The 18,096-nt window shown below is 60.0% G+C and overlaps 5 protein-coding genes across 10 annotated transcripts; 3 read left to right on the plus strand and 2 right to left on the minus strand.

Moving 5' to 3' along the window:
- The first annotated feature begins 4,689 nt into the window (after positions 1 to 4,689).
- CLDN9 (claudin 9) lies at positions 4,690 to 6,596 on the plus strand. The gene has a single exon (XM_002697935.6). The coding sequence runs from the start codon at positions 5,481 to 5,483 to the stop codon at positions 6,132 to 6,134; it is 654 nt and encodes a 217-aa protein (XP_002697981.1). The 5' UTR covers positions 4,690 to 5,480; the 3' UTR covers positions 6,135 to 6,596.
- A 214-nt stretch (positions 6,597 to 6,810) lies between these two features.
- CLDN6 (claudin 6) lies at positions 6,811 to 10,121 on the minus strand. The gene is made up of 2 exons (NM_001205697.1): positions 10,091 to 10,121; positions 6,811 to 8,087 (listed from the first exon to the last, which is right to left on the minus strand). The coding sequence occupies exon 2, from the start codon at positions 8,059 to 8,061 to the stop codon at positions 7,396 to 7,398; it is 666 nt and encodes a 221-aa protein (NP_001192626.1). The 5' UTR covers positions 8,062 to 8,087; positions 10,091 to 10,121; the 3' UTR covers positions 6,811 to 7,395.
- On the plus strand, positions 9,649 to 13,408 carry TNFRSF12A (TNF receptor superfamily member 12A). 2 transcript variants are annotated; one of them, NM_001206328.1, is made up of 4 exons: positions 9,649 to 9,802; positions 12,222 to 12,326; positions 12,566 to 12,700; positions 12,797 to 13,408. In NM_001206328.1, the coding sequence occupies exons 2-4, from the start codon at positions 12,275 to 12,277 to the stop codon at positions 12,991 to 12,993; spliced, it is 384 nt and encodes a 127-aa protein (NP_001193257.1). In that variant the 5' UTR covers positions 9,649 to 9,802; positions 12,222 to 12,274; the 3' UTR covers positions 12,994 to 13,408. The 2 variants fall into 2 exon arrangements, with proteins under 2 accessions (NP_001193257.1, NP_001193256.1); NM_001206327.1 differs by lacking the exon at positions 9,649 to 9,802 and adding an exon at positions 11,359 to 11,475 and having other exon boundaries at positions 12,786 to 13,408.
- A 227-nt stretch (positions 13,409 to 13,635) lies between these two features.
- HCFC1R1 (host cell factor C1 regulator 1) lies at positions 13,636 to 15,003 on the minus strand. 3 transcript variants are annotated; one of them, XM_005224525.4, is made up of 4 exons: positions 14,850 to 15,003; positions 14,489 to 14,545; positions 14,249 to 14,377; positions 13,636 to 14,008 (listed from the first exon to the last, which is right to left on the minus strand). In XM_005224525.4, the coding sequence occupies exons 1-4, from the start codon at positions 14,942 to 14,944 to the stop codon at positions 13,873 to 13,875; spliced, it is 417 nt and encodes a 138-aa protein (XP_005224582.1). In that variant the 5' UTR covers positions 14,945 to 15,003; the 3' UTR covers positions 13,636 to 13,872. The 3 variants fall into 3 exon arrangements, with proteins under 3 accessions (XP_005224582.1, XP_005224581.1, NP_001039863.1); XM_005224524.5 differs by having other exon boundaries at positions 14,249 to 14,404; NM_001046398.2 differs by lacking the exon at positions 14,489 to 14,545 and having other exon boundaries at positions 14,850 to 14,983.
- A 49-nt stretch (positions 15,004 to 15,052) lies between these two features.
- Positions 15,053 to 18,083, plus strand: THOC6 (THO complex subunit 6). 3 transcript variants are annotated; one of them, XM_024984627.2, is made up of 13 exons: positions 15,053 to 15,251; positions 15,964 to 16,079; positions 16,188 to 16,252; positions 16,343 to 16,446; positions 16,576 to 16,613; positions 16,696 to 16,744; positions 16,868 to 16,939; positions 17,019 to 17,121; positions 17,206 to 17,255; positions 17,346 to 17,408; positions 17,508 to 17,618; positions 17,704 to 17,838; positions 17,918 to 18,081. In XM_024984627.2, exons 2-13 carry the CDS (start codon positions 15,964 to 15,966, stop codon positions 17,996 to 17,998), a joined length of 987 nt encoding a protein of 328 aa, XP_024840395.1. In that variant the 5' UTR covers positions 15,053 to 15,251; the 3' UTR covers positions 17,999 to 18,081.
- Positions 18,084 to 18,096: the final 13 nt, after the last annotated feature.

An 18,096-nucleotide genomic window follows, 5' to 3' on the forward strand; every position in this document is an offset into this window, starting at 1 on the left:
GGTGATGCCATCCAACCATCTCATCCTCTGTCGTCCCCTTCTCCTCCTGCCTTTAATCTCTCCCAGGGCTTGGGAGCCACCCTCATCTATACAGGCAGTGTCCTCCTGCTGTGGGGCTGACCCACCTGCCATGCTCTCTTTCAGTTTCCCTAAACCGTGTTTTAGGCTCTATCCTTTGCTAAACCTGAGACTTGGGTGCCCTTGGAGTCCCTGAGCAGGACCCAACAGACCTAGTGTCTTGATAAAGCTCTCAGTGAGTGAAAGTCGCTCAGTCGTGTCCGACTCTTTGTGAGTCGAATTTGTGAACTCTTTGCCAGGGAATTCTCCAGGCCAGAATACTGGAGTGGGTAGCCTTTCCCTTCTCCATGGAATCTTCCCAACCCGGGTCTCCCGCATTGCAAGCGGATTCTTTACCAGCTGAGCCACAAGGGAAGCCTCAGTGACGAACGAGAAAAATAGACTGACTTTCCCCTGAGCTGAATGGTGGCCCAGTCCCCATGGCTGCCAGCTCACTGCTTCCTCTCCCCTCTTTGTGTCCTATGGCCCTCCTGCCCTCTGAGCCAAGACTCAGACAGTAAACAAAGACAAGACAACGTGGGCTCCTAAAGAAGACAACATTCTCAGAGCTTCAGATGGATAACTGCTGCTGGTGGAAAGCTGACAAGTATGACTGATAATAAAGTTAATCGTTACCCAGTCAATGGAGCCGGCACAGGTTTACAAGTGAAACTGTCATTATGCTCACACACACACACACACAATCAATACCTCCAATAAATCCTAAGATATGCAGGGCACATGGGGCCTGGGCCAGTGGCCCTAGAGTTCGGCAGGGCAGGCTTCTCCCTCTGGTTTATAGCCAGGTGACACCGAGATTAGGCAGTTGTGAATTTGCCCAGTGAGACCTGTGTGGGGTTGACACCAGGTCTAACCCAGAGTCCACTGATCTGTGGGTGGCAAGCCAACACAGCCCTTTCTGCAACAGGGACACATGCTCGCGTACTAAGTCACAAAGTCTCGTGCCCACCTCTTTGCAACCCCATGAACTGGGCCCCGCCAGGCTCCTCCATGAGATTCTCCAGGCAAGAATCCTGGAGTGGGTTACCATTTCCTCCTCCAGGGGATATTCCCAGCCCAGAGATGGAACCCGAGTGTTTTATGTCTCCTGAATTGTCAGGCAGGTTCTTTACCACTGGCATCACCTGGGAAGCCCCGCTATAGGAACGCGGACAGGGTGAAAGTGACCCCAGGTGGAGGGTGGCTTCCCGCATAGTCAGACGCAGGGGGATGTGTTTACGGAGGCTCAGCCCGGCCATGGACAGATGGCACTGCCTCGGGGAAAAGCGCACCAGGAGGCCCAGCTCACCATCGGGAAGTTCAGTGATGCTGGGCATGGAGCCTGTGGCTTTGAAGTTGGTCTGTGGTTGCACCAGGCTTGTCCTGTTTCCCACGTGTTTTCTTGGCCAAGTTCCTTCGCTCTCTGAGCTTCCTTCCCTGCCTATAAAATGGGGGTGTGAGCTCAGGAAAATTATTACTGGGATGTCAATTTCCTCTGCTCCTTTTGGTTCAGCAGCCGGGGGCTTTCTGCCTCTATATCAGGGCCTCAGGAAATGGGCTGACACAGCCTTTGGGGTTGTTTTGCAGCCCCCATAGCCACCTCCTGACCCCTGGTGGCTCTGGTCAGTTCCCCCTCTTTTGTCCTGTTCCCCTGTAAGGGGATCGAGATGGACTATAGGGTTGGCACTGACCCCTCCCCCCTCGCCTCCATCTGAGCCCCGGTCTCTTGGGCCACCTGAGCCTCCAGCCCCTCCGCCCTCCTGAAGAGAAAAAAGGTTCGATTTGGCTCTTTCACTCCTCGGTTTCCTCCCCGCTTCTCCCCGCCCCCCACCCCCTGAACAGCAGGGAAGGTTCCCCTCCCACCTCTCTCCCTGGAGGCGGCGATTCCTGGGGACTTGGTAAATTGTCATTGAGATGGTAACTTCACAGTGGGGGTGCTGGTCTGTCCCCAACAATGGCCTTCCAACCCGAGTCCCTGCCCCTCTGTAGACCCCAACTTTAACCCTTCAGTTCCCAGATCCTACTGAATCAAGGCTGACCAGAAAACCCTAGAGAGGGCCCGGGGCCTCCTAGCTGTGGCCTAAGGAGGGCTGAGGGCTGAGGGTGGGCGGCACATTCCAGCCCCGGTCCTCCCCCCTCCTTGTTCTCTGACGAATGTCCCCACGTTGACTCCCCCTCTGAGCTGTGGGAGTAGGTGCCTTATCAGGAGGGAGAAGAGCAGAGATGTGTGGCAGGTGTGGCTGGGATTGGTCTCTGGGGGCAACAGTGAGAGGGGGCATCTTCATCTCCTGAGCGCCCACCTCCCACGAGGCTGCACGAGGGGCAGTGTAGAGGGTAGATGATGGGATCTAGGAAACCTAGGGGCCGCTTAGTGCCATCTCTGGGCACAAGCTTACCTGGTGTGTGCAGTGCTGCCACGAGGCCCTGTCGCCTAGGTGGGGCGGGCAGGCGGGCAGGGTAGAGCCGCCAGTGGGCTTGGTGGGCCTCAAAAGCAAGGCGTCCCTGACGCTTCTTCCCTGGGCTTCCCCGGTGACTTAGACAGGAGAGAATCTCCCTGCAATGCAGGAGACCCAGGTTCGATCCCTGGGTGGGGAAGATCCCCTGGAGGACGAAATGGCAACCCACTCCAGTATTCTTGCCTGGAGAATCCCACGGACAGAGGAGCCTGGAGGGCTACAGTCCATGGGGTCGCACAGAGTCAGACATGACTGAACGACTAACACAGTAAAGCCAGTTCTGACTGCAGGATGACCCACTGTCCCCGTCCCCCGCATCCTGATGCAGGACTCTGCTCAAACTAGTAATTACCAGGCAAATCAAGATGAGCTGGTGGCCTTATACTCTGGGCCAGAGGCAGACTGTCTCCAGGCCTGGAGAGAGAAAAGGCCCCAGGCTGGGGCTGTCCAGGATGGGAGGCCTTTTGTATGCGCGGGTCGGTGGGCCCTCCTGAGAACGGGGCTGGTTGCCGCCTGACACCTACCCAAACCTGTGTGACTGGATTCCTGGCAGCCCTGGAGGGAGCCCACTGAAGGCTTGCCTCTATTTGCCCTTCTTCTTTCTCCACATCCCCCCTTCCCCCATGAAATGTGAGTCCTCAGGGGCCTGGACGAGCTGGACAACCCACCCTTGCTTCCCCCTGCTCATTCCAGCCAGCAGGGAGCTCTGGTTATTTCCCAGCCTTTGCATCAGCACCCTCCTCCCCACTCTCAGGCCAGGGCAACCAGGTTGGCCAACACTCTGCTCCTCTCTGGGCAAGGTCTCTGCCCGTCTCTGGGGAGGCTCCCCAGCCACTGGAGTCCACTGGTCAGACCCTCTGATTGGCACTGGCCTCAGTCTCTCCGCCTGCAATGCGGGAGGCCTGGGTTTGATCCCTGGGTTGGGAAGATCCCCTGGAGAAAGGAACGGCTACCCACTCCAGTATTCTGGCCTGGAGAATTCCATGGACTGTATAGTCCATGGGGCCTCAAAGAGTTGGACAGGACTAAGTGACTTTCACTCACTCAGTCTCTTCATTTAAGGGGGAGGGATTCTCCTGCTTTTCTGGGGGTGCCCATCCCTTTACAGATCTGATCAAGATATAAACTTCTTTTCCAAAGAATTGCTGAAAGCTGTTCCCAGAGCATTGCAGCCACTTGAAGTTAGAATTCTTTGTAAATGCAGCCCCACTGGGTGGACGAGGAGGACAAGGGGATGACCTCTCCCCCAGGGTCCCAAGCAGAGCAGAGCAGCTACTAGGTGTTCATGGGGGGGGCGGTGCCCTCCCATCCCTGCCCCCATAGGCCAGATGAGCTCCAGCTTCCGAAGAGGGAGTGGGGGGAGAGGAGAGGCTCTCCCCCTGGAGTCCTCCCCATCACCCTGGAGATAGGAATTTTTATCAGCCCCCAACTCCCTTTTCACACAATAAAGCTCAGTGCTTAGTACCCAGGGAGGGGCTTGAAGGAGCTTATGCCTCCCCTCTAAATGAGGGGCTGCTGTTTGTGGGTCCTGTGAGGTTTCTCAAAGGGGTCTTTGACCCAGGGAGGCTTGACCTTCTATGAATTTGCTCCTGGCTGGGGAGGTGGGTAGGTTGGAGGGGGAGCGGGAAGGATTTGAGCCATGGTCTGTGTGACCCCCAGGCTGGGCTGTTTCCACAAGGGGAGTCCTGGGCTCTGATGGGGTCTTCAGGAAGGGGTGTGCGTCCTGAGTTCTGCGAGGCAGGACTCAGGGACTCCCAAGTCACCTGGGCCTCACCCACCTCGCCCTCCCCTGTGGTGTCTCCCCAAACAGAGCCGGGCGCTGGGCTGTCCCCCAACCAGGGTTCACCCCCTTCTACTCTCCCCCTTCCCCCACCATCACAAGAGGCTCTTTATCCCCCGGCCCCACGACACCCTCAGCCACTCAGCTCAGCCCCCAGTGGCAGCAACAGGAGGGGGAAGGCACACCTGAACTGAAGTCAAGGTAGTGGTGGGGGGTGGTTTTCTAGGCCGTTGCCTGGGCGATGCCACCTGAGCTGGGCGCCAGGCACCTGTCGCCAGGGGAACAATGCGGGCGGGGCCCTCTCCCTCGGGAGCCGCCAGAGCCACTAGGCTGAGACGGGAGATGGATCAGATTCCAGAGTGCTGGGTGGGTGGGCTGGGGGGACAAGGGTGTGTGATACTGGGGAAGCTGGTGCATCTGCAACATGAAACAGAAACAAAATGGGGAGGGGGAGAGCAAAGACAGCGGGGGGCCGGGTTTCAGGAGGCTCAGCATGGTGCCCAAGGGGTCCTCCCACTTTCAGCCTGAGTCAGGGCCAGTCCTGTCTCCTCCTCATTCCTTTGTCCCTGCGTCCCCACAGGCATGGAGGTTCTTTCCTCCCCGGTTCGTTCCTGGTCACCAATCCCCCTGCGACTCTGAGCCCCCCCACCCCCAGCCCTGCCTCCTCCCATCACTCCGGCTCCTCCCCCTCCTCGGCCTTAAAACCCCTCTTCGGCAGCCAGGAGTCCTCAGGTGGCACCGCCGAGTGAGCTGCTCAGGCCCAGAACCTGCGCCAAGCCCCGTCAAGGGACGTGGCTCGGCTTGGCTCTCCTCTGCCGGCAGGTGGGTCGGCGGGAGAGTCTGTGCAAGCTGGTCAGACGGTCAGACGGCGGCGGCGGGACCGACTGCAGGGCACCTGAGGGGCAACGGAACCCGCTTGGGAACGGCAGCCACTCAGCTGAGCGAGACTGAGGGTGGATTTGTTGCTGGGGGTTCAGAGACACATCTGTGAAGGGCACAGAGCAAGGAGGTGCCTGCAAGAGGCTCTCGGATGTGGTGAGTGCTGTGTGGGTCAGAGGACGCTGACGCGCCCTTGCTGGACACAGAGACCCCCCACCTGCGTTCCCACAGGCGTGGAGCATCAGACCCACTCCTCTGATCAACCGGGCTGCTTAGAGTGGGGAAGACCTGACTGAGGGAGGGGACAGATGGCTTCCACTGGCCTTGAACTCCTGGGTATGACCCTGGCTGTGCTGGGCTGGCTGGGGACCCTGGTGTCCTGCGCCCTGCCCCTGTGGAAGGTGACCGCCTTCATCGGCAATAGCATCGTGGTGGCCCAGGTGGTGTGGGAGGGGCTGTGGATGTCCTGCGTGGTGCAGAGCACGGGCCAGATGCAGTGCAAGGTGTACGACTCGCTGCTGGCGCTGCCGCAGGACCTGCAGGCCGCCCGGGCCCTCTGCGTCATCGCCCTCCTGCTGGCCCTGCTCGGAGTGCTGGTGGCCATCACGGGCGCCCAGTGCACCACCTGCGTGGAGGACGAAGGAGCCAAGGCCCGCATCGTGCTCACCGCGGGAGTCCTCCTCCTCCTTGCGGGCATCCTGGTGCTCATCCCCGTGTGCTGGACGGCCCACGCCATCATCCAGGACTTCTACAACCCCATGGTGGCCGAGGCCCTCAAGCGTGAGCTGGGAGCCTCCCTCTACCTGGGCTGGGCCGCGTCCGCCCTTCTTCTGCTGGGAGGGGGGCTACTGTGTTGCACGTGCCCCCCGCCTCAGATCGAGCGGCCCCAGGGACAGAGGCTGGGCTACTCTATCCCCTCCCGCTCGGGGGCATCTGGGCTGGACAAGAGGGACTACGTGTGAGGCAAATGTCCCAGGAAGCCTGCTGCTGGAAACCTTGACCTTGTGCTGGCTGCCCCGCTCTCAACCTTGCCTTCCACTCTCACCCCTCTGCCAGGTGGAACCCACTTTCCAGAGGCAGGAGCAGGCCTGGCTGCAGAGCTAGTCTCAGCACCCGGCCCGAGTGAGCCTAGACCCTCCTCCGTGGAGGCCCCACCTGCAGCCTGGCCAGTGCTCCTGCTTCTTTCTTCTTCTGTCCTGGATTCAGGCTGGTCCTCCTCTTCCCGAGTCCTCCCTTGCTCCCAGAACCTGGGCTTCACCCAAATAGCAGTAGCTCCTTATGCCTTCTCTGGCCTGGAGTTGGCCCTCTCTGCCTGGCCACTACCGGGATCCAGAGCAGCTGCTCTCCTCTAGGCCCAGAGACCCTGCCCATCACCTTCCCCCCTCACCCCACCTTCAAGTAGGGAATAAACAGAGCATTTGTAACTCAGAATAAACAGAGTATTTGTGGTTGGGCTGGGAAGACCTGATGGCCTCCCGTGGGTTTGTCAGGCAAGGCCTGCTCCAGGTCATGCCCAGGCAGTGACCTCACTCAGGCCATGCGAGTCACGGGGCAGGGGACGGAACACGGGAGGTGTGACAGTCATGCCCACCTTCTCCTGCCAGTCTGGCATTCAGCAACCTCCCCAGCAACACCAAAGGTAAGTAATCAAACAAAACATGCTTTATTTAGTAACAACTGGTGAGTGTGGGCAGGATATGGGAAGTGCACAGGGGCTGGAGTAGGAGGGTCAGGGGTCAGCACAAGGGGAACATGACTCAGGATGCAGGAGCCAGAGGTCAGAAGACTTGGAGACTGGCGGGTCTTTGGTAACTTATCACCTGCTCTTCTGGAGGCTACATAAGGCTCGAGAGCCCCTGGGGGTTCCAGAGGCTTGACCAGCAAGGAAAGGCTTGTCCTATGGAGGCCCTGGCCCCAGCACCAGCAGGGCACAGCGTGGTATCCTTCACATGGGGACCACAGTTCCAGGTTGGTCTCTAAGAGAGGGTTGTCCAGGGTGGAGAACAATCCAGAAACTGAAGCATCACCTTTTTGGCTCCATCTTCCAAAGTGAGGAACACCAGTAGCAGACCCCAGGTAGGTTATCAAGTGGATTAACCACTGCCCCCCACCCCCAATAAGAAGCCAAAACAATCCCAAAGCTGTTATGGATCACCATCTCCATGACTCCAGTGCAGTGGGTTAGACTCCACTGTCAAAGGAGCCCCCACTCCCCTACCCAAATTAGACGTAATTCTTAGTGGGGTATTCGGAGGGACCCCGAGAGGCGGTATGTGGGGCTGATACTGAGTATCGGGCCATATAATGGCTGGAGCTCCGGGAGCCCCCAGAGGGGCAGGTGCAGCACAGTAGCCCCCCACCCAGCAACAAAAGGCCGGAAGCCGCCCAGCCCAGGTAGAGGGAAGCTCCCAGCTCCCGCTTTTGGGCCTCGACCACCAGAGGGTTGTAGAAGTCCTGGATGATGGTGTGGGCGGTCCAGCACACAGGGATCAGGGTCAGGACCCCCGAGATGACAAAGATGATCCCAGAGGTGAGCACCAGGCGGGCCTTGGAGTCCTTGTCCTCCACGCAGGTGGTGCACTTGGCTCCAGCAAGGTAGACCAGCAGGCCAAGCAGGGCCACGAGGAGAGTGATGACGCAGAGGGCCCGGGCGGCCTGCAGGTCCTGCGGCAGCGCCAGCAGCGAGTCGTACACCTTGCACTGCATCTGGCCCGTGCTCTGCACCACGCAGGACATCCACAGCCCCTCCCACACCACCTGGGCCACCACGATGCTGTTGCCGATGAAGGCGGTCACCTTCCACAGGGGCAGGGTGCAGGACACCAGGGCATTCACCCAGCCAAACAGAGTCAGGACGATCCCCAGGATTTGCAGACCAGCGGAAGCCATGGCGAGGCTGGGGCTGAGACGCTGCGCTGGGGGACAAAAGTAGAGTAAGGGTAAGACCAGCTGGCTCAGCCCCTCATTCTCAATGAACACTAGGTCCCTTGCCACATGCCATAGCCACCACACAGGACACCAAGAGTATGAACCCTGGAAGTCAGTATGAACCCTGTACATGGGCAAGGCACGCTCCAAGCCTTATTTTCTCAAGGGCAAATGAGCATTTAATGCTTCAGCATTAATTTTTCTCCCTAGGAAATGGCAGCCCACTCCAGTATTCTTGCCTGGAGAATCCCATGGACAGAGGAGCCTGATAGGCTACAGTCCATGGGGTCGCAAAGGGTCGGACAGGCAAAGAGTCGGACACAACTGAGCGACTTCACTTTCACTTTCTTTTCAAGCAAATGCTGGGGTTCCATTGTGGCTCAAACAGTAAAGAATCCACCTGCAATGCAGGAGATCTGGGTTTGATCCCTAGGTTGGGAAGATCCCCTGGAGAAGGAAATGGCAACCCATTCCAGGATTCTTGTCTGGAGAATTCCATGGACAGAGGAGCCTGGTGAGCTACAGTCTGCAGGGTTGCAAAGACATGACTGAACTACTAACATACACACACACATGTAAAGGTTAGCTAGCCATGGCCCTTTGGGTACAAAGGGATAAAAGGGATGAAACAACAGGATGCAATTTTTCAGTAGTTTCCACAGGGCAAATGGGTGGTGGGTTGGCTCTAGCCATGAATTCCAGGCTTAAAACTTAGTTTTAACACCAAGAACAGATCCAAGTTTCCTCTTAGCATCCAACGTAAGTGTCCAAACCCTTCACCCCAGCTTGGATCCATGCCCCAAAACAGGTGGCTGCTAGTTTGATTTTAAGATATAGTGTGGACGGTGGCCAGACAGTCCTGGCCTTGCTCACCACTGCCTGGTTCAAACCAGCTCCACCCATTCAAAACCTGGATGGGGCAGGAGAGGTGGAGAAGAAACACAACAAAACAATAACACCAGCCCTTCCCACCCAAAGTACTTCCTTTCCCAAGGTCCCCAGCTGCCCCCTGGAGTCCTGCCCTCTGCCCTGCCTACACAACAGACTCCCAAGGTTGGTGACATTTTCTTGTGTATTCTTGCCCCAAATGCCATCCTCTTAGGGCCCAATTTCCCCTAAATTGGGGGAAACTCCACCTTTGGAGTCTGTCCAGTGAACCAGCTCCTCTGGGGCAACTCTGGCCCCCTCACATCCTCATTTGTCTCGGAGGTCGTTTAGGGGGCGATCAGTTCCTTTCAGGGTCCCCCTATGATCCTCCATTGCACAAAGTTCCCGCGCACGGTTGGGACCTAAACTTAGCACCAGCCCCAGCGGGTGGCCAGAGGGCAGACTCTCCATTCCTTTGCACCGCGCCCATAACCCTGGAGAACTCATGACCTCAGGGGAGACCGGACGGGGCGGGCCCTACAGCGCCAATCCCAACCCCAGGGTCAGCCCTCCAGGCCTCTCCTCCCGGGTTAGGGTGGGGGCCACGCTAGCCTAGGCACCCGGCACCTCAGCCTTACAAGCGCGCCCCTGCTCTCGGCCCCTTCCCTTTCCACGCGCTATGGCCTCGGCTCATCCGAGGGCGTCCCCTCCAGCTCTCGATCCCTATTTCCCCTGAGTCTGGCCCGAAGGAGGGTGTCCTCAGCCCCCCGCCGTGGAAGCCGCGCACCCTGGAGGCGCCTAAGGGCGGCGCTCGCCGCGGGGTCCGCTCGTACAGGTGAGGGGGAGAAGGGCTCGGCCCTAGAGAGCAGCACAGGTGGGGGAGGGGCTCCCGGGTTTCGGTGCCTTTGTCCTGGGCAGGGGGAGGGGCACTTAACCCTTCCGCCGAAGGACCCCTTCAGGGCCCCGGTTCGGGTGCAGGCGTCCCCCCGCCCCCAGGGGCTCGCGGTCAAATCAGCTCAGGTTCGTCTCATGCACCGCAACCCAACTCTGCCACGACCCATGCGCCCCGCAATCCCCGGTGTCTACCCCTTCCCCCACGACAGGCGCACCTGCCCAGTCTCACCTGAGGAGTCCACAAAGACTCTGAGTAGCCGGCAGAATGTGGAGATGGGGGCGGAGGCGGGGGTCTTTAAAGAGGCAGTGACGTCACCGGCCCACCGCCCTGGGGAGGGGCAGAGACCCTTGTCCGACTTGCGGCGAATCCCAACCTGGTCAGTAAGGGGCGCTCGAGCCTGCAGCCTCTGCTTGCACACCTCTGGCCCGGGCCCCTGGTAGCAGCCGGCTGCAGTTCTGCCCGCTGGGAAGGCGCGCGGTGCGGGGCCGAACAGAGCTCGGGTCTGGACTCCGGAACTCACCTAACCTTCCCGAGCCTCATTTCACTCCGAAAAAGGGAGACAGCATTTTACCAGTCAATCCTAAAAGAAACCAATCCTGAATATTCATTGGAAGGACTGATGCTGAAGCTGAAGCTCCAATATTTTGGCCACCGAATGCGAAGAGTGAAGTGAAGTGAAGTGAAAGTCGCGGCTGACTCTTTGCGAGTCCACGGGCTATACAGTCCATGGTCTACCCCCACTGGGGCTGGATTCCTTACCAGCTGAGCCACAAGGGAAGCCCAAGAATACTGGAGTGGGTAGCTATCACTTCTTCAGGGGACTTTCCCAACCCAGGAATCGCACCGGGGTCTCCTGCATTGCAGGCTATCAGGGAAGCCCTGATGTGAAGAGCGGACTCATTGGAAAAGACCCTGATGCTGGGAAAGATTGAAGGCAGGAGGAGAAGGGGACGACAGAGGATGAGATGGTTGGATGGCATCACCGACTCGATGGACATGAGTTTGAGCAAACTCAGGGAGAGAGTGAAGGACAGGAAGGTCTGGCGTGCTGCAGTCCATGGCGTCGCAAACAGTCGGACACCACTGAGCAACTGAACAACAAACATCAACAAATGTCCCAAGGTAGAAATGAAACGACACAGTAGTATTATTTTTGTTATATTATTATACCCTCGGGGCCCTTAAGAAAGCTGCAGTTATTTCTGAGATGGGTTGTTTCGTGTCAGACCCGCTCCCTCGCCCAACACACACCTCCCGGGCTTCAGCCACCGAGAAGGCAAGGCCACATCTGCCTCTCTTTGGCATTCTGGCCGCTCCGGCGCAGAGGAGGCGTTTGTTGAGGGAATGCCTAAACTTAGCGGGCGGGGCAGGGCGGGATGGGCCGTCTAGGGGCGGATCGTGGGGGCCGGGCCAAGACGAGGGGTCCGCCCCGGAAGGCGGGGGCGGGGGCGGGGCCGCCGCTGTGTGCCCGGGTCCACGGGTGGCGAGCGCAGACGGCAGCGGCTGCCAGACGAGCACCATGGCTCCCTGCCCGCTACGCCCGCTGCTGCGGCTCCTCGTGCTGGGGCTCGGGCTGGCGCTGCTGCGCGCCGCGGCCGGGGAGCGAGTGCCAGGTATGCCGGTTCACGGCCGGGCGGGAGGGCGTGGGAGCGGGGGGAGTCCCCGGGCCGGGAGCCGGGAGCCGGCACCAGGAGCCTAGAGGCGGGTCAGAACTGGGGGACCAGGCGGACACGGGGATCCGGGATCAGACAGTCCTCAGACACGGCATCCCCTGATCAGGAGAGGTCCCATCCCTCTCCCAGCTTCTTCCGTAGTCCGGGCCTCAGTTTCCCGCCTGTCCGACGTGGGGGGCGGGGTGTTTCTGTCCTGAGAGTCTGAACTCGGAAGTGGAGAAAGTTTGAGAGAGGGATGTCTCGTCTGGTAAGGCGGCACGCCCCCAACCTGATCAATACCAGGTCTGCCCACCCCGCCTTAACCGAAGAGTGGGGGGCTGTTGAGGGACACAGACCTCCGTGCCCCCTATACCATGTGGGGTGCCCCCTTCTATCCGGTGACTTCAGTGCCCAGCTATGCGGGGGGAGGGACCGGGGTCGGGCCCAGTGCCCGGGAATGAGTCACCCGCCTGCAGCGGGGTGGGGGGGCCGGTTATGGGGACCTGACTGCCCCCCCTCCACAAAGCGTTCCGCACTATGCCCCCTGCTCCCCTGCGCTGCCGTGTCCCGGTCGGGCCGTGCGGTCACCTGTGAGGAATGCGGAGGGCGACGGTGACTCACGTTATTCGAGCCGGGCCGACCCTGACCTCAGCCCCCAAAATAGCCGCGCCCCGCCCCCAGCCTCTGACCCGCGGCCCCCTCCCCAGGCACCACCCCCTGCTCTCGCGGCACCTCCTGGAGCGCGGACCTAGACAAGTGCATGGACTGTGCCTCGTGCCGGGCGAGACCGCACAGCGACTTCTGCCTGGGCTGTGAGTGGGGGCGGGGCCGGGGCAAGCAGACCCCAAGCTAGGGGAGAGGCTTGCGGGGTGGAGCGGGGGAGCAAGGGACTTGAGATCTGGGAAATTAATCGGGGTGGGGGGTGGAGGCTGGAGTGAGGAAGGGACTCTCGCCGGGGTAGGGACCTGGGGGAGGGAAGCCTGGAGGTTCCGATCTAGGGGGTGGGGCTGGCCTGAGAGGAGCGAGGTCTGACTTGAAGTCCCGCCCCCAGGCACTGCGGCCCCTCCAGCCCCCTTCAGGTTGCTGTGGCCCATCCTGGGGGGCGCCCTGGGCCTGGCCCTCGTGCTGGGGCTGCTTTCTGGCTTCCTGGTCTGGAGACGGTGCCGCAGGAGAGAGAAGTTTACCAGTAAGTATGTCCCCACCCGTCCACTGGCCCCCCATCATTTCTCAACATCTTCCCCACTCCTGACACCCCTCTTCTTATTTTGCAGCCCCCATCGAGGAGACCGGTGGGGAGAGCTGTCCTGGCGTGGCCCTGATCCAGTGACAGGGCGCGCCCCCTGCCAGCAGGAGGCTGTGCCCGCTCATCATTCATTCATTCATTCTGGAGCCAGCCCCAGCCTCCCAGACACAGCCAGAGCCAGGCTGCTCCAACCACAGGGGTGTGGAGGGATGGGGGACAGTGAATCACTTCTCTAAGGTCTGGGCCCAAGCTTCCGAAGGGCCTTCCAAGGTGTCTGACTGCCCTGTCTCTGGCTCCAGAATAGAAAAGGAGACCCTGGCTGGCTCATGCCAGACAGCTGACGCTAAGGAACCGCAGCATTTGCACAAGGGTCCCCACCCCCACCCCCACCATGGCCTGGGGGCCAGGCTGACCTGAGGGACCGACACAACACCAGGTCCCACCCACTCAGATGTACTGAAATTCCACCACTTGGGATCTCAGCCTGGGGGGTTAGGGACCTGTTCCTAACACTAGAGGGCTGGCCCTCTAATGGGGCTGGCCCTAAGACACTGCCCCCCTCGGACCCCCTAACACAGGGGAAGATATTTATTTGGGGAGAAAATGTGGAGGGGGAGAGAATTTATTAATAAAAGAATCTTTAACTTTAAATGGTTTGGAGAGTGGCATGATCCCAGCCTGACTTCCCAGAGCTGGAGGGGAGGAGTGAGTCACCGCGGGGGTGGGGGCGAGGCTCTGACTCACCCATTCTCAATGCCTGAGCCCAGCCTGCCAGGACCTGGCCGGCCGCGACCGTTTTCCAGGGAAGTGCTTGAGGAGAAATCCGGCATTCAGCACCCCTCCCTGCCCTCCCTTCCCCAAAGAGCCTGGGTTCCAGATTGAAGCTTTCATTCACTCAGCAATCTTTATTCAATTCTCAGCGGGGAAGGGATGGCCTCCTTTCCCATGTTCCTGCCCCTTCCACCTCAGGGCTCTGTGTCCTCTGTTGAGGGGAGGTCCTGTGCCCAGAGGCCTGGTCTGGAGGAAAAGCAGGGCAGCTGGTCCCTTCATGGGAGTGCTGCTCTCCCTTGTTCAGGGGAAGAAGTGGGGGGGCCAGGGGCACTGCTCCCCAGATCTCAGAGCTCCATCATGTCCCCAGCTGGGGATGCAGGGTAGTGGGGGGTGGGAGTGTCCCCCAGCCTCAGCAGCCGGAGAGCCTCAGGGATCAGGTTCCCAGGGTAGCGCCAGAGAAGCAGCTCAGAGCAAGGGCTTCTGGAAGAGGAAATAACAGGGCACAGGGGCAGAGGCTGGCCTGGCAGAGCCACGCCCCACCTGGTCCAGGTCCCCAGGGGCTCCTGGACTGCTGGCACCTTCCAAGGAGCCAAGTAGGGAAACAACAGAGGTTGGCGAGAAGCTAAAAATAGCAGTGTGAGGCAGAGCCTGGAAATGGGCTCCTAGGACTGGGTATGATCCCCTGGAAGGCCCAGCTGGCGGACTGTGGATGGTGCCTACCTGAGTGGGGGCAGAGCTGGGGGGAATGCTCTGGGGGGGCTGCAGTAAGGGTGGTCATTGTGCAGGCTGAGTCGAGAGAAGTGGGTGGCCATGTTCTCCTCGGACAGGAACTGCTTGCGCAGGGGCTCCCTGGGGAGAGACGGGGAGGCAGGAAGGCTGGGATTCAGAGGAGAGGTAGCCTGATGGGGACCTGAGATGACGGAGGACTTGATGGGAGTCCCTCCCTGCCCCCAAACTCACTGCTCCTCCTCCAGGCGCCGCTTGGTGCTCATGGGCACAGCTCCTCGGAGAGGGGAGCTGGGAAGAAAAGAGAGCTAGGAGCACCCCACCCTCTTGGCGCCATCCCCAGGATCTGCCCGCCTGAGCCTGCAGCGTCAGCCAGCAGCCCCCCGGCCCATGCCTGTCGCTGACGTCTAAGTCACCCTCTCTCCCAGACCATCCAGGAGCCTGCCTCGGAGGTCTCCAACCTTGTCTCAGCTTATGCCCAAGCCCTGCCAATTAGCCCCACCGCGTGTCATCCTGCAGACCTGCTCGAGGCCCCAGCCAAAACTCCTGGGACCCTGGGCCGGGCCCACCCAGGGCCCCCCACACCCACACACACCTCGCGTCCAGGCCTCCAGAAGCCCCCGAGGCGGCCCGCGGGTCGCGCTGGGCCCGACCCTGGGGGCCTCGCTCCAGGGGTTGCTGCAGGATCATTGGGGTTCGGGGTCCTGCGGACAGAGGGGTGGGATCCAGGCGGCAGGGGCGGAGCCTTTGAGGGCGTGACCCAGCGCGTGGGGCGTGGCTTTAGGCGCGCGCGCGGCCAGGTTCCGCGCAGGCGCGGAAGAAGAACCGCACGCAGCTGGAAGGCGGGTCTGCTCAGCGGGGTGGGGGAGGGGACCCGACGTAGCGGGGTCGCGGTGGGCGCCACTTGGTGTTGGGGTGTCTTCTCGGTGGTCACCTCTGCTCCTGGGACTTGGGTTACGCGGTGGCCGTCTTCACGCCGGCCGGCCAACAGTATCGGGTAGGTGAGGAACCGCGAAGGGGAGGCGCCCACTGGTACTTCCGGACTCGTGAGGCTGCGTTGCGGGCGGAGCACTCTGGGACTTTTAGTTCTCTTGATGGAGCGAGCGGCGCAGCAAGCGGTGCCTCTGGGTCAGGTGAGGGGGGGCGATGCGCAGTGCCTTCTGGGATTTGTAGTTCACGCCCGGCTCCGAAGGGGCACGGCAGGGAGTCGTGCCCTGAGCCCTGTTTTGCGTGGGCTGTTGGTGGGATCGGATTCTGACCCGGGGGAGGGAGGATAACCCAGAAATACCTCAGGGGCCTAACGTGAAAGTCACAGGATGCGGATCAGGGGTCAGTACGTTTTTCTGTATTGGAGTAATAGAGTAGTTTTTTAAGCAGTTTCTGAGCGAAGACAGAAACTGCGACGCTATGTACAGTAGCTCATCCAATCATGACAAAATCTCCCATGAGCTCTATTTGACAGTTAAGGAAACCGGGAGGAGAGGCTGAGTCTTTGCTCAGATTTCCACTAGGCATCATGCCTCAGCTCTCCCCTTCCTCACCTCCCTGGAGCCGCCCCTGGGACTTATATGGGCAAGGCCCACTTGGTGGGCTGTCTCAAAGGAGAACTGGGTGGTGGGAGGCCTGACTGCGCAGGGGAAGCAGGAAGGAGTATGTGGATCAGAGGTCTCGGATGCCCCAGCCTGCCTTCATCCAGCCTCTCTCCACAGATGGAAGTGTTTCAGGCCCTGCAGCGGCTGCACATGACCATATTCTCCCAGAGCGTCTCACCCTGTGGGAAGTTCCTGGCAGCTGGCAACAATTATGGACAGATAGCTATCTTTAGGTACCCTTGCCCCTGCTCCCCACTGTCCATGAGCTCTGGCAGTTGGCCCTCTGGGGGGCTAATGCCCCCTTCTTCTGACACTCAGGCCCCTCTCCCCTTTCCCTTCAGCTTGTCTGCTGCTTTGAGCTCCGAGGCCAAAGAGGAAAGTAAGAAGCCCATGGTGACCTTCCAAGGTGGGTGCAGGCATTGAGTCTGGCTTGGGGGACCCCAGGGTGGATGACAGGAGCAGGACGAGGTCACTCAGCTTCTGTGCTTCCTTTTAGCCCATGACGGGCCCGTCTACAGCATGGTCTCCACCGATCGACATCTGCTGAGTGCTGGGGATGGGGAGGTGAAGGCCTGGCTTTGGGCGGAGATCCTTAAGAAGGTGAGTGTGGAGCTGGGGGAAGGGCGAGGTACCCAGACACAGAGAGAGCCTTTGAGGCCACCCAGTGCATGGGGTCACAGAGAGTCATATGATTCAGCGATTATACAACAAGCATTTCTCTCCATGAAGGGCTGTAAGGAGCTGTGGCGTCGTCAGCCCCCATACAGGTGAGCCAGGCCCTGTGAGCAGAGGGCACCTGGGGGTGAAGGTGCCACCTCACCAGAGTTGACTCTGCTTTCCTTCCCTCAGGACCAGCCTGGAAGTACCTGAGATCAATGCTCTGCTTCTCGTGCCCAAGGTTTGAGTCCTTCGTAAATTCGGGGCTCTTCCCTGTCCTGTTTTTGGCCCAGATTTTGATCCTTCCCCTCTCCCTGGCCTGACTTGACCCTGACTTCTGACTCCATCCCGCCTTCCTCTGCAGGAGAATTTGCTCATCCTGGCGGGGGGAGACTGTCAGCTGCATGCGATGGACCTTGAGACAGGGACCTTCATGGTGAGAGAGCAGGGCCGGGGGAGCAGGGGCAACGGTGTTCCTCCTGGGTCTTGTCCTGACACTGCCCCTCTCCCTGCAGTGGGCCCTCCGGGGCCACACGGACTACATCCACTGCTTGGCACTGCGGGAGCGGAGCCCGGAGGTGCTGTCGGGCGGCGAGGATGGGGCCGTGCGGCTTTGGGGTAAGGAATGTCGCATTGGAGGGAAGACTGGTGGTAAGGGAGGCTGGGGCGAGGAGGATGCCTCTTATGGTTCTTCCTCCGCAGACCTGCGCACAGCCAAGGAGGTCCAGACAATCGAGGTCTACAAGCACGAGGTGAGGGCACACCCCACGCTCTGTCCTCCCTTTTTCCTTCCTGGGCATCTCCGATGTCTTCATCTTCTGCTCTGTTCTCCTCCCTCCCAGGAGTGCTCGAGGCCCCACAATGGGCGCTGGATCGGATGTTTGGCAACTGACTCGGACTGGATGGTGAGCCAGGCAGCATGCAGGCTGGGGTGGCAGCTCGGGCCTTGTCTGGCTGAGGGCCCATGGCTCACAGTAACTGGGGACCCCCATCTTTCTGCCCAGGTCTGCGGAGGAGGCCCAGCACTCACCCTCTGGCACCTCCGATCCTCCACACCCACCACCGTCTTCCCCATGCGGGCGCCACAGAAGCACGTCACCTTCTACCAGGACCTGGTGAGGCCCTCTGTCTTGTTTCTGCTGTCCCTGCCCCGCTCTTCCTCCAGCCCTGAACTCTGAGCTCTCTCCCTGTCTTGCACAGATTCTATCAGCTGGACAGGGCCGCTGTGTCAACCAGTGGCAGCTGAGTGGGGAGCTCAAGGCCCAAGTGCCTGGCTCCTCCCCGGGACTGCTAAGCCTCAGCCTCAACCAGCAACCAGCAGCCCCTGAGTGCAAGGTAGGTCCGGGCAGGGGTGGTGGGGACCCTGGGAGGCCAGGGTGTTGGGGCAGGTCAGTCACTCCCCTGTTGTTTCTAGGTCCTGACAGCTGCGGGCAACAGCTGCAGAGTGGACGTCTTCACTAATCTGGGCTACCGAGCTTTCTCTCTGTCCTTCTGACCTCCAACAGCGTCTCCACCTCCATCTCAGGGGTTCACAGTGTTTTCTTCTTTTTTTTATACAAATAAAATTAGTGGCTTTTTTTTTCAATGTGCTTT

The sequence above is a fragment of the Bos taurus genome, chromosome 25 (assembly GCF_002263795.3).
Source record: "Bos taurus isolate L1 Dominette 01449 registration number 42190680 breed Hereford chromosome 25, ARS-UCD2.0, whole genome shotgun sequence".
NCBI lineage: Eukaryota > Metazoa > Chordata > Mammalia > Artiodactyla > Bovidae > Bos > Bos taurus.

Excerpts from the sequence above, each read along its gene's own strand:
- CLDN6 (NM_001205697.1), bottom strand. The coding sequence starts at position 8,061 with ATGGCTTCCGCTGGTCTGCAAATCCTGGGGATCGTCCTGACTCTGTTT.
- THOC6 (XM_024984627.2), top strand. The coding sequence starts at position 15,964 with ATGGAAGTGTTTCAGGCCCTGCAGCGGCTGCACATGACCATATTCTCC. Across the intron at positions 16,253-16,342 it reads GCCCATGGTGACCTTCCAAG|CCCATGACGGGCCCGTCTAC; the intron begins GTGGGTGCAGGC and ends GCTTCCTTTTAG. Across the intron at positions 16,447-16,575 it reads GGGCGGAGATCCTTAAGAAG|GGCTGTAAGGAGCTGTGGCG; the intron begins GTGAGTGTGGAG and ends CTCTCCATGAAG.
- HCFC1R1 (XM_005224524.5), bottom strand. The coding sequence starts at position 14,944 with ATGATCCTGCAGCAACCCCTGGAGCGAGGCCCCCAGGGTCGGGCCCAG. Across the intron at positions 14,546-14,849 it reads TCTGGAGGCCTGGACGCGAG|CTCCCCTCTCCGAGGAGCTG; the intron begins GTGTGTGTGGGT and ends TTTTCTTCCCAG. Across the intron at positions 14,405-14,488 it reads CGGCGCCTGGAGGAGGAGCA|CCTTCCTGCCTCCCCGTCTC; the intron begins GTGAGTTTGGGG and ends TCTGAATCCCAG.
- TNFRSF12A (NM_001206327.1), top strand. The coding sequence starts at position 11,382 with ATGGCTCCCTGCCCGCTACGCCCGCTGCTGCGGCTCCTCGTGCTGGGG. Across the intron at positions 12,327-12,565 it reads CAGCGACTTCTGCCTGGGCT|GCACTGCGGCCCCTCCAGCC; the intron begins GTGAGTGGGGGC and ends TCCCGCCCCCAG. Across the intron at positions 12,701-12,785 it reads CAGGAGAGAGAAGTTTACCA|CCCCCATCGAGGAGACCGGT; the intron begins GTAAGTATGTCC and ends CTTATTTTGCAG.
- CLDN9 (XM_002697935.6), top strand. The coding sequence starts at position 5,481 with ATGGCTTCCACTGGCCTTGAACTCCTGGGTATGACCCTGGCTGTGCTG.